Source organism: Gossypium raimondii, chromosome 2 (genome assembly GCF_025698545.1).
Source record: "Gossypium raimondii isolate GPD5lz chromosome 2, ASM2569854v1, whole genome shotgun sequence".
In the NCBI taxonomy this organism is placed as follows: Eukaryota; Viridiplantae; Streptophyta; class Magnoliopsida; order Malvales; family Malvaceae; genus Gossypium; species Gossypium raimondii.
The window spans coordinates 12,179,416-12,195,864 of record NC_068566.1 but is presented as its reverse complement, the minus strand read 5'-3'; the positions used below and the strand labels follow the sequence as shown (position 1 = coordinate 12,195,864).

Genomic DNA, 16,449 nt, shown 5'->3' with positions numbered 1-16,449 from the left:
CAATTTATAGAATTGTGCTTTAGAAACATAGCCTCATATAGGAGCACACATAAAACATAACTTAAAAATAGAGTCTCAGAACTTGAAAGCGGAGTTTCATAGAAAAGCTTACTTTTGGAACTTTGTTTAAAAACCCAAAGTTCTTAGAAAGCATAACAGTTCGCACACTATAACGAACCCTAAACACTCATCGAAAAGCTGAGAATTTTAAATGAGTTTTGCTTTGCCTTTATCCTTGCTCGTAGATGGTCCGGCTGGTTCTCAACATACATAAATATACACAAATTACTAAACAAACAAAACATACTCAAATATACGAGTGAACCTAGCTTTCTGGACAATCAACCCTTACAGGACAGAGACTCACCTTGGTTATTACGAACTTGATTCTGAATAGAGACTTGACAATAGAATAATCGATGAGAGAATTTTCATGGAATAAGGGTTGTATTTATAGGCACTAAGTGTCATAGTATTCTTAAGATACCCTTCTTGACTTAGAACCCTAGATAGTTTAGAAAAAAGGTTACGCGCATGAAAAGTATCCTAGACACAAAATATCTTAGTTTCCTAATTTAAGTTTGACTCGACTTTAACTGGTGAACCCCAGTTCGCCAAACCAACTGGCAAAACCAACTTGCAATGAATCTGGAGAACCCCCAATTCACCGAAACATTGGTGAGCCCTCACTTGTGAGGCCAAAACTTCCAGGCCCTATCTTAGGATGTTATGTTTTTCTTTTCTTTTCTTTTTCCTTTCATTTTTTATCTCTTCTCCCCTTCTTTTCTTCTTATTTCCTCTTCTCCTAACACTAGTCGTCAAACTTATGTCACCGTCGTTCATGTCCTTCTTCGATCGATGATGACATAAAATATTAAATAAAATCATTCAAAGTTTTTTGAAGTCATTTAGGAGTTTAGGAACATTTTTAAAATCATTTTGAAACAATTCTCAAGGGTTTGGACAACCCAAAACTTATAATAAGGTTTCGAAGGACCCAAAACATTATAAGATGAAGTTGTGCAACTATAGGGGCCACTAGTCTTGAGGCTTAGACAACAAGTATTAAGACTTGGTTTGTAAGTCTCGAGGCTTAGGCTTCAAGTCTTGATATTTAGGGGTAGGACCATAGCAAGTTAGTTTTAATGTTTGTAAATGTTGAGACTTAGTTGCAAGTTTCGAAACCTCGAACCCCTAGAGTAGAAAATGGCTGAAAAACACTATAAATCATGTCCAAACCTCCCTATATCCTTTCAACATGAACCAAAACATTTTAAAACAAACCTTAAGCTCATTTAGTCTTAGATACATATCATAAACACTTATGAAAAATGAAATGACACAACCATTTGTTAAGAAACCTTAAGGGGGTTTAAACATGTTATTCATAATTACATGCCAAGAAACCAATACAAATTACATTAAAACACTTGAAATACAAACTTAAATCTCATTAAATAATCTGATGCTCCCAAGCCAACACCACGATTTCTCAACAAGTCCAAACCTACGCATTTTAAACAACTTAGATGTTAGCTTAAACAACTCAGTAAGTGTCAATGGATAAACCTAATTATCTTTTTTTTTAAGGTTAAGCCCCCTCTTATGAAAATTGTGCTAGATCTATTCAAGTCACAGTTTAATACCACTTGTTGCTTCTTTTCCATTTATCCAGGTGTAGGGGATCATCTTACATATTAATCATTTATTAACCAATTCATTTAATGAAATACCTATTCAAGAATATTAAGTAGAGCTCATAGTATCTTTACATATTCTTTCATATTTCTCATTTATAACATTTAATCTTTATATGAAAAATATACATTATTTTCATTTCTTTGAACCAAATATGAATATAATCATTGCACAAAATTAACATTCCAACCCACACAGCTAAGGTTCTAAAAAAAGAACACCCTTTTGACCCACACTGAAATGTTAAGTCAAGGTAACATAACCAATCTTTAAATCTCTATACAACTTGTATGTGTGCTAATAATCCCTATTGGTGTGGCGCCCCAAACCCGGTCGGGATGGTCTGACCCGAATTCGGAACATCACATTAGTCACTTATGTGACCACACTACCAACCACCATTCACACCATAATATATTCAAGCAAAATAATCAATTTAACAATTAAGGGTAACATACAAACTGTAACACCCATAATCGCTTTCGTCGTTGGATTAGGGTTACAGAGTATCATTGCATGTTTCAGAACATTCAGTAACAATAGCATCAAGTTCACTAGAATAATTAATAATATATTTTTTAAATAATTCAGATTGAAGTAAACATACACTTATGGATCCTAAATCGAGCCTACAAGGCCTTAAAAATAGTTTAAGAACAATCAGGGACTATTTCAAAGCAAATTAGAAAGTTCAGGAAAAACTAAAGAATTTTAAAAAGACAGGGTCCACACGACCGTGTGATCAGGCCATGTGACTTGTGATAGCCCGAAATAGGGCCTAATCGGAATAGTGGTTTTGTAACCACAGATTCGAAGTGAAATAGATTAATTTTATAAATTTTTATTAATTACTGATTGAATGAAATATTGTGTGAAAATATGGATAGGAAATTTTAATGATTTAGTGCCTAATTGAATTTTTAGGACTAAATTGAGAAAATGCAAAATGTGTCTAATTAGTGATTAAATGACTTAATTGAATTATTGCATGAAACTGGAAGTGTTTATGTGGAATTAGACCATAAATTAGTGTTATGGACACAAAAGGGTAATTCTAGAAAAATATCTAAGTAATGGGTCAAGGGCATTTTTGTCCAAATTGAATAAAAGACAAAATAAAGAGAAAGTAAGTGTCCATCTTCTTCAAAATTGAAGAGTTGCTGCCGAAACTATCATGTTCTATAGGCTAAGGTTCTTGATTTTTCTAAGCTCAATTATAAGTGATTTCTTGCCCGGTTTTTAATTATTTTCGTATTTTTATGCTTATTGAAACTTGAATTTCATGTTTCTACCATTTAATTTAAATGAAATTAAAGTTTAAAAATTGATCCATTCATGATATAATTGTAATTTGATTATTGATGTTAGATAATGAATGTTTGAAGTGTTAACTACAAGTTTTACTAGATGAATTTCGAAGAAAATGTTGAAAAATGACTAAATTGTGAAAGATGGTAAAGTCTGCATAAAGTTATGATTTTGTGAAATTGAGGGCTGTTATGAGTAAGAAATATGATTTAGTGAAGTTTTAAATTTAAGAATTTAGTGAATTTTATTTTTACGAGCTTTGGGACAAAAGTGGAATTTTTGAAAGTTATGGGAAAAAATGTAAGTTTGCCAAAATATTGTGTATGAATTTTATTTGAATGGAATATTGATAAAATGCATTAAATTGTGTTAATATAGATCAAGAAAGAAGAAATAGTGGAAGTGATCGGGGAAAAGAGAAGGTTATCGACTAAATTTCAAAAATAGTCGTTTTGCATCCGAGGTAAGTTACGTGTAAATAATAGCAATATATTTTTATAAATTGTGAATTATATTTGATATGTGAATTAATATTAAATGTGGAAGGAAAATTGTTCATTAATTATTCAAGTGATGAATTGTTTAAGATAAAGTGTGAAGTGTAAATTCCCGGTTGAACTTATGAATAGAGGTGGATACAAGTGACATGTCACTAGAGATCGATTATTCTGAGTGTTACGATGATTTACGGGTCTTGGGTGATCTAGCATGTGTTGCGAGACACTGACGACTTGTGTGAGCAGCCTGGACATTTCTAGTGTTATTGATCAGTGGTAGCTTCGGTTACATTCCAGTGGTAGCTTCGGCTACATATCAGTGTGGCACTTATGTGCTAAATCTCTACGTATCTGTTTATATTCCGAGTGTTCAACGGGATTAATAATGAGTTAAAGTGAATATGAAATGAAGTGTGTATGCAGGTAAGTTTAAAAGAATGAACATATGTGATAAATGTTAAGTGCATAAGTGCATGTGCAAGTGAAATTGGTAAGATTATGCATGCATAAGTGATTGAAATTGCTAAGAAATGTTTGGTTAGTTATATGAGAGAAATGTCAATTATTAAATGAGTATTTATTGTTTACATGTACCTTACTAAGCTATTTGTAGCTTACACATATTCTCATTTCCTTTGTTTTATAGTGATTTGAGCTTGTTCGAATTAGGGATTGTCGGAGCTCGTATCACACTATCATAACCATCTCGGTATTATGTGTTTTCAAAATGTTTAAAACTATGACATGTATAGAGTCTTAATCATTTTGAGTATGTTCATATGATATGGCTAAGATTAGCTATTGAAATGGTTAGTAAAGATTATGTTTTGGTGTTATGTATGTTTAAATGGTAGCTAATACAAAGAAGCGTTTCTTTGACAACAAAGATGATGTGAATGTAAAAATCACCATAAATAGTTGAAATGGAATTATAGAGTAAATTATATATAGAATTAAATCTTATCAAATCTATTTTTACATGAAAGAAAAGGTGTAGGCAAAAGAATTTTATATTTTAGATATTTGAATTTTTGTGAGACAAGGTTAGAATGGTTTTTGAAGTGCCTGTTTTGACTTTAGAATATCATCATAAATTGTACAGAAAGAATTATGGGTCATAATTTATATGTATAGATTCCTTAGTGAGTCTATTTTAAAAAAAACAAACAAACGATAACATTATATGAATTTTGTACCATGATATAATTGATTTTTAGTGCCAAGAGTTTAGAACTGTTGACTAGTGAAACAAGGGAGAATTTAATGAATAAATTGTACTAATTTGCTAAACTAAAATTTTTAAAAATTTTATGGTAAGAAGGTATATGAGTCTAGTTTCAGGTAAAATTTACATATTTAAATTTCAAGTTTCGTAACTCAAGATATAATTAAATTAGTAACATTCGCGCAGGTGGACAGTTTTGTTGTGAACAGTGAATTTAATTTTAAAAGTAAATTTTTATGCTCCGAATAGGTAAGTTAAGTTGGATGACATCTTGTGCTCGATTTCGCCGATAGTCTCGGGTAAGGGGTGTTACATTTAGTGGTATCAGAGCCAGTTTTAGTCGATCTCGAACTAATGTAGCGAGTGTAATAGACTATCTATACATGCCATAATTGAATAATGATACTGGGACGACTCTTGACATATTAAAATGTTTTTTATAGTAATGGATCCTAATTGAGATACAGCTGATGATGCTCAAAGTAATGCGCCTGCTTCCGCGTAAGGGACGGTGCCAGTTGAAAGTCGACCCGAGACTTAGGGTCAAGTAGATGAGCGTCGAGAAGCTTTTCTTCATATGATGAACAATTGGTACACTGAGTTTGTTAGAACTAATCCTAATGCTCAACCTCCTCCGCCCCCTCCTCTTCCTCAAGCTGTTCCCATAGCTCCTCAACAAACTGAAGTGTTAAGGTTGTTAAAGCCTCTAGTGGACAAAATTCAAAAGTATAGAGCCGAAGAGTTCTGAGCTAATGTAAATGATGATCTTGAAAGAGTAGAGTTCTGGCTTGAAAATACCATCAGAGTGTTGGATGAATTATCTTGTACTCCAGAAGAAAGTCTCAAATGTGCTATCTCATTGTTGAGGGATTCAGCTTATAATTGGTGGAAAACTTTAGTGTCAGTGGTGCTTAAAGAAAAAGTTACATGGGATTTCTTTTAAGAGGAATTTCAAAAGAAGTATGTAAGTTAATGTTTCATTGATTAAAAGAGAAAATAGTTTCTTGAATTGAAACAAGGGCGCATGACGGTAGCCGAATATGAACGAGAATTTGTCAAATTAAGTAAGTATGCCCAAGAGTGTGTATCTAATGAAGCTACATTGTGCAAGAGGTTTGAAGATGGATTAAACGAGGATATCCGATTGTTAGTGGGAATCCTTGAAATTAAAAAGTTAGTGGTACTAGTTGAAAGAGCTATCAAGGCTGAAGAATTGAGTAAAGAGAAAAGAAAGGTGGAAACTGAAGCAAGAGATGCAAGAAAAAGATCAATGGGCAAGTCATTTCAGTCTCAAGCGAAGAAGTCTAGAGAAATGAATACTTGATCGAATGCTTCTAGTGTGAATTTTCAAAGAGATCGAGGAGGGAAATATTAAAGTTCTAAAGCTCAAGCGACCTCTATAGCAAGTGTAGGAAGTGTTAAACCTACTAGACCGGAATGTCAACATTGTGGAAAATGAAATTTGGGAGAATATTATTTAATCAGCCGAGCATGTTTTAAATGTGGATCTCAAGATCATTTTGTGAAAGATTGTCCAGAAAGAGAATAGATAGAAAAGTTTCAGAATGTGAGATCGAGCAGTGTGATTACTAGAGGAAGACCACCGTGAAATGTAGGGACTGAAACTAGTGGTAAAGGTGTAACAAAAGACACTACCGTAAGATCCGAAGCGGGAGCTCCAGCGAGAGCTTATGCCATCCGAGCTAGAGAGGAAGCATCTTCCTCTAATGTGATCACTGGTATATTTTCTCTTTACGACACTAATGTTCTTACATTGATTGATCCTGGTTCTACTCACTCGTATGTATGCATGAATTTAGTGTCTGATAAGAATTTGTGTGTGGAATTGACTGAGTATGTGGTTAAAGTGTCAAATCCTTTAGGCAAGCATGTGATAGTTGATAAAATATGCAAAAATTATCCTTTGATGATACAAGGTTAGTGTTTCCTTGCCAACTTGATGTTGTTGCAATTTGATGAATTTGATGTTATTTTGGGAATGGATTGGTTGACATTACATAAGGCCAAGATAGATTGTAGTCAGAAAATTCTTGAGCTGAAGTGTTATAGTGGTAAAGTTCTTCGGGTTGAAACAGATAAGTCAAATGTGATGCCAATTGTGATTTCTGCCATGTCTGCTTAGAAATGTTTGAAAAATGGTTGTGAAGCATATCTTACTTATGTGTTGAATACAAAAGTGTCTGAAACAAAGATCGAATTAGTGCCAGTGGTATGTGAATATTTAGATGTGTTCCCAGAAGAGTTGCCAGGTTTGCCTCCGATTAGAGAAGTAGAGTTTGGTATTGAAGTAATGCCAGGTACCGCTCCAATATCGATTGCTCCCTACAAGATGGCACCAACTGAACTGAAAGAGTTAAAAGCGTAATTACAAGAGTTGACGGATAAAGGACTCGTAAGACCAAGTTACTCTCCGTGGGGTGCTCCAATGCTATTTGTGAAGAAAAAGGATGGGACATTGAGATTGTGTATTGATTATCGTCAACTTAACAAAGTGACAGTGAAGAATAAGTATCCATTGCCCCAAATAGATGACTTGTTTGATCAGTTACAGGATGCCACAGTGTTTTCCAAAATTGATTTGAGATCCAGATATGACCAATTAAGAGATAAAGAGTCAGATGTGCCAAAGACTGCTTTCAGAACCAGGTATGGCCACTATGAGTTTCTTGTAATGCCTTTTGGTCTGACTAATGCTCCAGCTATTTTTATGGATTTGATGAATCGGATTTTTCGGCCCTATTTGGATAAATTTGTGGTGGTGTTTATAGATGATATTCTTATTTATTCCTGAGTGAAGCTGAGCATGCTGAACATTTAAGAATTGTGCTACAGACTCTACAAGAAAAAAATTGTTTGCTAAATTTAGCAAGAGTGAATTTTGGCTCAGTGAAGTTGGATTTTTGGGACATATTGTCTCGGGGGATGGCATCCGAGTGGATCCGAATAAGATATCGGCAATAGTTGAATGGAAGTCTCCAAGAAATGTATCTGAAGTTATTAGTTTTCTGGGCTTAGCGGGATATTACCGTTGATTCGTAGAAGGTTTTTCGATGATAGCTTCACCGATGACAAAATTGTTACAAAAAGATGTTAAGTTCGAATGGACCGAGGAGTGTCAGCAAAGTTTTGAGAAATTAAAGAAGTGTTTAACTGAGGCACCAGTGTTAGTGCAACCCGAGTCAGGAAAGGAATTTGTTGTTTATAGTGACGCTTCGTTAAATGGGCTTGGATGTGTATTGATGCAAGAAGGAAAAGTGATAGCGTATGCTTCTCGACAATTGAAACTGCATGAATGAAATTATCCTACCCATGATTTAGAGTTGGTTGCTATTATCTTTGCTTTGACGATTTGGCGTCATTATTTATATAGTGAGAAATGTCGTTTTTTTACAGATCATAAAAGTTTGAAATATGTTATGACAGAAAAAGATCTGAATTTGCGGCAACGAAGATGGTTGGAATTGTTGAAAGATGATGAACTTGTGATAGATTATCATCTGGGAAAAGCCAATACAGTTGCTGATGCTTTGAGCAGAAAGTCTCTCTTTGCTTTGAGAGCTTTGAATACGAGATTAACATTGACTGAAGATGGATCATTGTTTGCAGAGTTAAAAGCTAGATCATTGTTTCTTCAAGAAATTTATGAGGCTCAAAAAGTAGATAATGAATTGCAAAGAAAAAAGACTCAGTGTGCAGTGGACGATAATTTTGATTTTCGGATTGATTCAGATGGATGTTTAATGTTTCGTGACAGAATATGTGTTCCGAAAAATGTTGATTTAATTCAGAAAATTTTGCAAGAAGCACATGATAGTAGTTTGACAGTTCACCCCGGTAGTGTAAAAATGTACAATGATTTGAAGAAGTTATATTGGTGGCCGGGTATGAAACAAGATATCTCCGAGTATGTGACAAAGTGTTTAGTGTGCCAAAAAGTAAAAGCTGAACACCAAGTACCTTCAGGGTTACTTCAACCTATTATGGTGCCGGAGTGGAAGTGGGATAGAATTACTATGGATTTTGTTTTCGGATTGCCATTGTCACCGAAAAAGAAAGACTCAATTTGGGAGATAGTTGATCGATTAACTAAGTCGGATCATTTCATTCCTGTGCGAATGAGTTTTTCACTTGACAAGTTAGCTGAATTGTATATTGCTGAGATAGTCCGATTACATGGTGTGTCTATGTCTATTATATCTGATAGAGATCCACTATTTACTTCAAGGTTTTGGAAGAAATTACAAGAGGCATTGGGTAATAAATTCAATTTTAGTACAGCATTCCACCCCCAAACCGATGGACAGTCTGAAAGAGTAATTCAAGTACTCAAAGATATGTTGAGATGTTGTGTATTGGAATTTGAAGGTAATTGGGAAAGATATCTACCTTTGGTGGAATTTGCATATAATAATAGTTATCAATCGAGCATAAAAATGGCACCTTATGAAGCGTTGTATGGACGGAAGTGTAGAACTCCATTATATTGGACTGAACTTAATGAAAATCAATTACATGGAGTCGATTTGGTAAAAGAAACCGAAGAAAAAGTGAAGATAATCCGTGATTGTTTGAAAGCTGCATCGGATCGATAGAAGTCGTATGCGGACTTGAAAAGAAAAGAGATTGAATTTGAAGTTGGTGATAAAGTATTTTTGAAAGTGTCTCCATGGAAGAAAATTTTGAGATTTGGCCGTAAAGGTAAATTAAGTCCAAGATTTATTGGTCCGTATGAAGTGATAGAAAGAATCGGTCCAGTGGCTTATCGATTGTCTTTACCACCAGAATTGGAAAGAATTCATAATGTGTTTCATGTTTCTATGTTGAGGCGATATCGATCGGACCCATCGCATGTGATTTCACCGATTGAAGTGGAAATTCGATCGGATATGACATACGAAGAAAAGCCGATTCGAATTTTAGCACGAGAAGTAAAACAGTTGAGAAACAAAGAAATTGCTTTAGTGAAAGTGTAATGGCAACGACATGGAGTGGATGAGGTAAAATGGGAAACCGAAGAGGCCATGAGGAAACAGTATCCCAACTTATTCACTGGTAAGATTTTCAGGGACGAAAATCCTTAAGGGGGAGAATTGTGATAGCCCGAAATAGGGCCTAATCAGAATAGTGGTTTCGTAACCATAAATTCGAAGTGAAATAGGTTAATTTTATAAATTTTTATTAATTACTAATTGAATGAAATATTGTGTGAAAATATGGATAGGAAATTTTAATGATTTAGTGCCTAATTGAATTTTTAGGATGAAATTGAGAAAAATGCAAAGTGTGTCTAATTAGTGATTAAATGACTTAATTGAATTATTGCATGAAATTGGAAGTGTTTATGTGTAAATTAGACCATAAATTAGTGTTATGGACACAAAAGGGTAATTCTAGAAAAATATCTAAGTAATGGGTCAAGGGCATTTTTGTCCAAATTGAATAAAAGACAAAATAAAGAGAAAATAAGTGTCCATCTTCTTCAAAATTGAAGAGTTGCTGCCGAAACTTTCATGCTCAATAGGCTAGGGTTCTTGGTTTTTCTAAGCTCAATTGTAAGTGATTTCTTGCCCGGTTTTTAATTATTTTCGTATTTTTATGCTTATTGAAGCTTGAATTTCATGTTTCTACCATTTAATTTAAATGAAATTAAAGTTTAAAAATTGACCTATTCATGATATAATTGTAAATTGATTAGTGATGTTAGATAATGAATGTTTGAAGTGTTAATTACAAGTTTTACTAGATGAATTTCGAAGAAAATGTTGAAAAATGACTAAATTGTGAAAGATGGTAAAGTGTGCATAAAGTTGTGATTTTGTGAAATTGAGGGCTGTTATGAGCAAGAAATATGATTTAGTGAAGTTTGAAATTGAAGAATTTAGTGAATTTTATTTTTACGAGCTTTGGGATAAAAGTGGAATTTTTAAAAGTTATGGGAAAAAATGTAAGTTTGCCAAAATATTGTGTATGAATTGTATTTGAATGGAATATTGATAAAATGCATTAAATTGTGTTGATATAGATCAAACAAGAAGAAATAGTGGAAGTGATAAGGGAAAAGAGAAGGTTATCGACTAAATTTCAAAAATAGTCATTTTGCATTCGAGGTAATTTACGTGTAAATAATAGCATTATATTTTTATAAATTGTGAATTATATTTGATATGTGAATTAATATTGAATGTGAAAGGAAAATTGTTCATGAATTATTCAAGTGATAAAGTGTTTAAAATAAAGTGTTAAGTGTAAATTACCGGTTGAACTTAGGAATAGAGGTGGATACAAGTGACATGTCACTAGAGATCAGTGTTACAGTGTTATAGTGAGTCCTGGGTGCTGGGTGATCTTGTATGTGTTCCAGACACCTGACAGCTTGTGTGAGCAGGCCCGTGGACATTTCTAGTGTTATTGATCAGTGGTAGCTTCGGTTACATATCATTGTGGCACTTATGTGCTAAATCTCTACGTATCTGTGTATATTCCGAGTGTTCAACGAGATTAATAATGAGTTAAAGTAAATATGAAATAAAATGTGTATGCAGGTACGTTTAAAAGAATGAACATATGTGATAAATGTTAAGTGTATAAGTGCATGTGCAAGTGAAATGGGTAAGATTATGCATGTGTAAGTCATTGAAATTGCTAAGAAATGTTTGATTAGTTATATGAGAGAAATTTCAATTATTAAATGAGTACTTATTGTTTACATGTAACTTACTAAGCTATTTGTAGCTTACACATTTTCTCATTTCCTTAGTTTTATAGTGATTTGAGCTTGTTCGAATTGGGGATCATCGGAGCTCGTATCACACTATCATAACCATATTGGTATTATGTGTTTTCAAAATGTGTAAAACTATGGCATGTATAGAGTCTTAATCATTTTGTGTATGTTCATATGATATGGCTAAGTTTAGCTATTGAAATGGTTAGTAAAGATTATGTTTTGGTGTTATGTATGTTTAAATGGTAGCTAATACAAAGAAGCAGTTTCTTTGACAGCAGCAGTCACGTGAATGTGAAAAATAACCATAAATAGTAGAAATGGAATTATAGAGTGAATGATATATAGAATTAAATCTTATCAAGTCTATTTTTACATGAAAGAAACGATGTAGGTATAGGAATTTTATATTTTGAGATATTTGAATTTTCGTGAGACAGGCTCAGAATGGTTTTTGAAGTGCCCTGTTCTGACTTTAGAAAATCATTATAAATTGTACAGAAAGAATTATGGGTCATAATTTATATGTATAGATTCCTTAGTGAGTCTATTTTAAAAATAAATAAACGATAACATTATATGAGTTCTGTAAAATGATATAATTGATTTTTAGTACGAAGAGGTTAGAACTGTTGAGTAGTGAAACAGGGGAGAATTTAATGAATAAACTGTACTAATTGGCTGAACCAAAAATTCTAAAAATTTTATGGTAAGAAGTTATATGAGTCTAGTTTTAGGTAAAATTTACGGATTTAAATTTTGAGTTTTTTAACTCAATATATAATTAAATTAGTGATAGTCGCGCAGGTGGATAGTTTTGTTGTGAACAGTGAATTTAATCTTAAAAGCAAATTTTTATGCTCCGGATTGGTAAGTTAAGTTGGATGACATCTCGTACTCGATTCTGGTGATGGTCTTAGGTAAGGGGTGTTACATGACTCAACCCAAGCCGTGTGGTGCTGAAGTACACCCGTGTGGCTGACCGTGTACCTGTCGAAACAATTCCACACGGCCAAGTGCTAGTCCGTGTAAAATTTAAAATACCCTCACACGGCCGTGTTGCAAGGCCATGTGTCAACCCATGTGAAATCTGCACCTAAACACGTTTAGAGCACACGCCCGTGTCCCGGGCCCTGTGTGCCCAAAAATATCTAAATTCATCCTTATATCTCACTCAAATGCACAAGTACCTAACCTAATTTATCTCACATGTTCACAAGTTTATAAATACACTTTAGGACAACTAAAATATGTCATTTTAATTCATCAAAACACACTAAAGTATCACATGCCAATCACATTATAGTGTTCATGCTATTCATTACCAAAGCAACAATTTATAAACCATACCAACTTAACATGTTACTTCTACTTCATGACCCTTTACACAAACTTACTTAATATGCCATTTGCCCTATTACATCACACAACCATATCACTTGCAACTAACTTGGTGTCATACATTCATGAATCAAGTAGTTATAAATACATCAATGACATAAGCATATCAAGTTATACAACATAAGCAATTATGCATCATTACACACCTAAAATAATTTGAATTCAATTTCACCTACCATATCTAATTCATACTAACTTACCATTTCATGTTCATCCATTTACTTTAACTTGAGACTAACATGCATACCACATTAGTTACTCATACCATAAAATCAAAGTACATCATATACTTATTACAAAATACTTATGAACCATTACAATCATGACCAATTGTTCCTATTACATGCCATATAAGCCAGGGTATGCTCAAAAGTTACCAAATGATCCCCGGATAGTGTGATTTCTTCATGCTAATCCGATCTCCTGGTCCACAAAATGTATCCATAAGAAATAAGACAATTGATACGAGTAAGCTTTCATAAAGCTTAGTAAGTCCGTCGATTGAACATTAAAGCTTATCAAATCAACATAAATAATAATTCAAATAAAGATTAATGAACAAAGTTCCTATCAATCACAACTTTCAATAGACGAATAGTGATCAGAGCATTATTTCGGTATTTATTTTCAAATCATCAGTACAGTGAGACCTCATTTCATGTAATCAGTGGATAATTCTCGTTTGAGCATGCATTCTATATAACAAGTAGATATCGCTTGTTTGAGCCCATTCAGTGTAATCAATGGATATCGCTTGTCTAAGCAACTTTCAGTATAATTAGTAGACATTGCCCTTTTGAGCACTTTCAATATATTTAGTAAATATTGGTCGTTTGAGCCCATTCAGTATAATCAGTGGATATCGCTCATTTGAGCAACTTTCAATATAATCAGTAGATATTGCTCTTTTGAGCACGTTCAGTAGTTTCAGTAGATATTGCTCATTTGAGCATATTCAGTATAATAGTAGACATTACTCGTTTGAGCCATTTAGAATTCCATTTTTCTTTTTCAAGATCATACTATTATATAATATATCATTTAAGAAAATTATATTAAAAAAGAATATAAAAATCATTAGAAGTATAAATAAACGTACGAACTTATAGGATTTATTTGCAGTAACGACTCAGAGTATCTCAATAGTGATCAACGTTATTTCAATTCATTATTTCTATTTTTAATTACACACATAAATATAATCTAAGATTATGCAATTAGGTTCATATAATACTGTAACAGCCCGATTTTGACCCTAATCAGAACAGTGGTTTCGGGACCACAAATTCGAGTCCTAAAAATATTTTAATATTATTTTCTGTGTTTATTATGTGTGAATTTACTTGTGTGAAAATTTCATGCTTTAATTTCGTCGTTTGAGTGCCCGACTAAATAAAAGGATTAAATTGCGTAAAATAAAAATTTTGTGGTTATTTTTAGAAGGGCCGAATAGTGGATGTTCTTTTAATATGGAGGTTTTATGTTGCAATTTTGCCATCTAATGAATGAATGGACGGCATATGGTTATAATGTATAGTTTTTATATCAGTTATAAAGGTTACAATAAAAATATATATATTGTTGTATATATGCTATCCAATTTTGGTGTAAAAATGCTGCTCAAATTGTTGTATATATGCTGCCCAAATTGTTGTATTTATGCTGTCCAAATTTTGGTGTGAAAATACTATCTAATTTGGTATATAAATGATGTCCAAATTGATGTATAAGAGCTATCCAAGCAGTAGATAACCTATGTTGTAATATGTAATATAGTTAGTAAATTGAAATGAAATAAATGTTTGGATATATGCTTGATTTATGATATTAAATTTTGATTAGGTCAATGATAATTATATGGTTGAATTGTTGAAACATGATTAGTATATGAAATTTGATTAATGATGCATGTTTGATTTTAATTGGTTATGTGATAATATATATATATGGAATGAAATTTCGTGGTTGAGTTAGTATAATTTTAAAAAAAATTTCTGAGTCAGGCTTTGATCGGTAATGGCTCGTAACTCTAATTCGGCGACGGACACAGGTTGGGGTGTTACATTTGATTTGGTATCAGAGCTACGGTTTAGTCGATTCTAAGACTAATGTAGCGCGTGTGAGTCTAGCTATACATGCCATAATTTATACTGAGATAGTGTGATAACTTCTAACATCTCAAAATGTGTTTTCGTATAGTAATGGATCCCGATCGAGCCAAAGCTGATGATGTTAAGAGTATAGCGCCTGCTGCCGTGCAAGGGACAGAGCTGGTAGATTCTAGACCGACCTCGAGTAACCAGGAGGGAAAGGCTAAACAAGCCTTCTACCAAATGATGAATGACTAGTTTACTCAATATATTCGGACTAATCCGGTTGCACAACAACCTCCACCCCTAATTAATCCATCTTCAGTTCCTGTTATACCTCAAGTGAGTGATTCGTTGAGATTACTTAAGCCTCCTGTTGATAAAATTCGAAAACACAGGGTTAAAAAGTTTAGAGCCACTGATGATGATGATGCTGAGCGAGCTGAATTCTGGCTCGATAATACTATTCGAGTGTTTGATGAGTTATCTTGCACCCCTGATGAGTGCTTGAAATGTGCCATATCTTTGCTACAGAACATTGCATATCACTGGTTGAATACACTAGTATCGATAGTTTCGAAAGAGCGAGTGACCTGGGAATTCTTTCAGATTGAGTTCCGTAAGAAATACATCAGTTACAAATTCATTGATCAAAAACGCAAGGAATTTCTTGAATTGAAACAGGGTCGGATGACAGTGACAGAATATGAGCGAAAATTTGTGAGACTCAGTAGGTATGCCCGAGAGTGTGTTTCGACTGAAGCTATTATGTGTAAAAGATTTGAAGATGGGCTGAATGAAGATATTAAACTGTTAGTTGGCATACTTGAGATAAAAGAGTTCGTGGTACTTGTTGAACGAGCTTGTAAAGTCAAGGAGCTCGGGAAAGAGAAGAGAAAAGCTAACTTTGAAGCTAGAGATTCCCGTAAAAGATCATTTGGTAAGTCATTTTAATCGACCTCAAAGAAGTTTCGAGATGATACTAGTCGTTCAAAAACTATTGTGGGGTATTCACGACGGGATCGGGATAGACCACCTGTGAGCTCGAGAGCTACTTCAGTAGCGAGTGTGGGTAATGTCAGATCAAATCAACCTGAGTGTGAACATTGTGGTAAACGACATTCCGATAGTTGCAGATTGCATGATAGAGCCTGTTTTAAATGTGGATCGAGGGATCATTTCATTCATGAGTGCCCAGAGTTAGCGGATCAAAATCCGGTACAGAATACGAGATCGGGTAACATTGCAGCTAGAGGTAGACCACTCAGAAACACGAGTATTATGAGTGGCAGTCAGAGCGGAACTAAAGATATAACTGTTAGATCCGAGGCCCGTGCACCTGCCAAAGCCTATGCCATTCGTGCACATGAGTAGGCTTCATCCCCAGACGTTATTACTGGTACTTTCACTCTCTATGATACAAATGTTATTGCATTGATTGATCCTGGTTCGACTCATTCAGATATGTGTGTGAGACTTTAGTAT

General features: G+C 33.8%; 1 protein-coding gene across 1 annotated transcript; it reads left to right on the top strand.

Moving 5' to 3' along the window:
* Nucleotides 1-8,165: 8,165 nt before the first annotated feature.
* Nucleotides 8,166-15,222, top strand: LOC128033831 (uncharacterized). Its single transcript, XM_052622059.1, has 2 exons — nt 8,166-8,583; nt 15,074-15,222. Exons 1-2 carry the CDS (start codon nt 8,166-8,168, stop codon nt 15,220-15,222), a joined length of 567 nt encoding a protein of 188 aa, XP_052478019.1.
* Nucleotides 15,223-16,449: the final 1,227 nt, after the last annotated feature.

Coding starts and splice junctions, on each gene's coding strand:
- LOC128033831 (XM_052622059.1), top strand. CDS start 8,166: ATGACAGAAAAAGATCTGAATTTGCGGCAACGAAGATGGTTGGAATTG. Junction 8,584..15,073: donor TAGTTTGACAGTTCACCCCG/GTAGTGTAAAAA, acceptor GTTTTCGTATAG/TAATGGATCCCGATCGAGCC.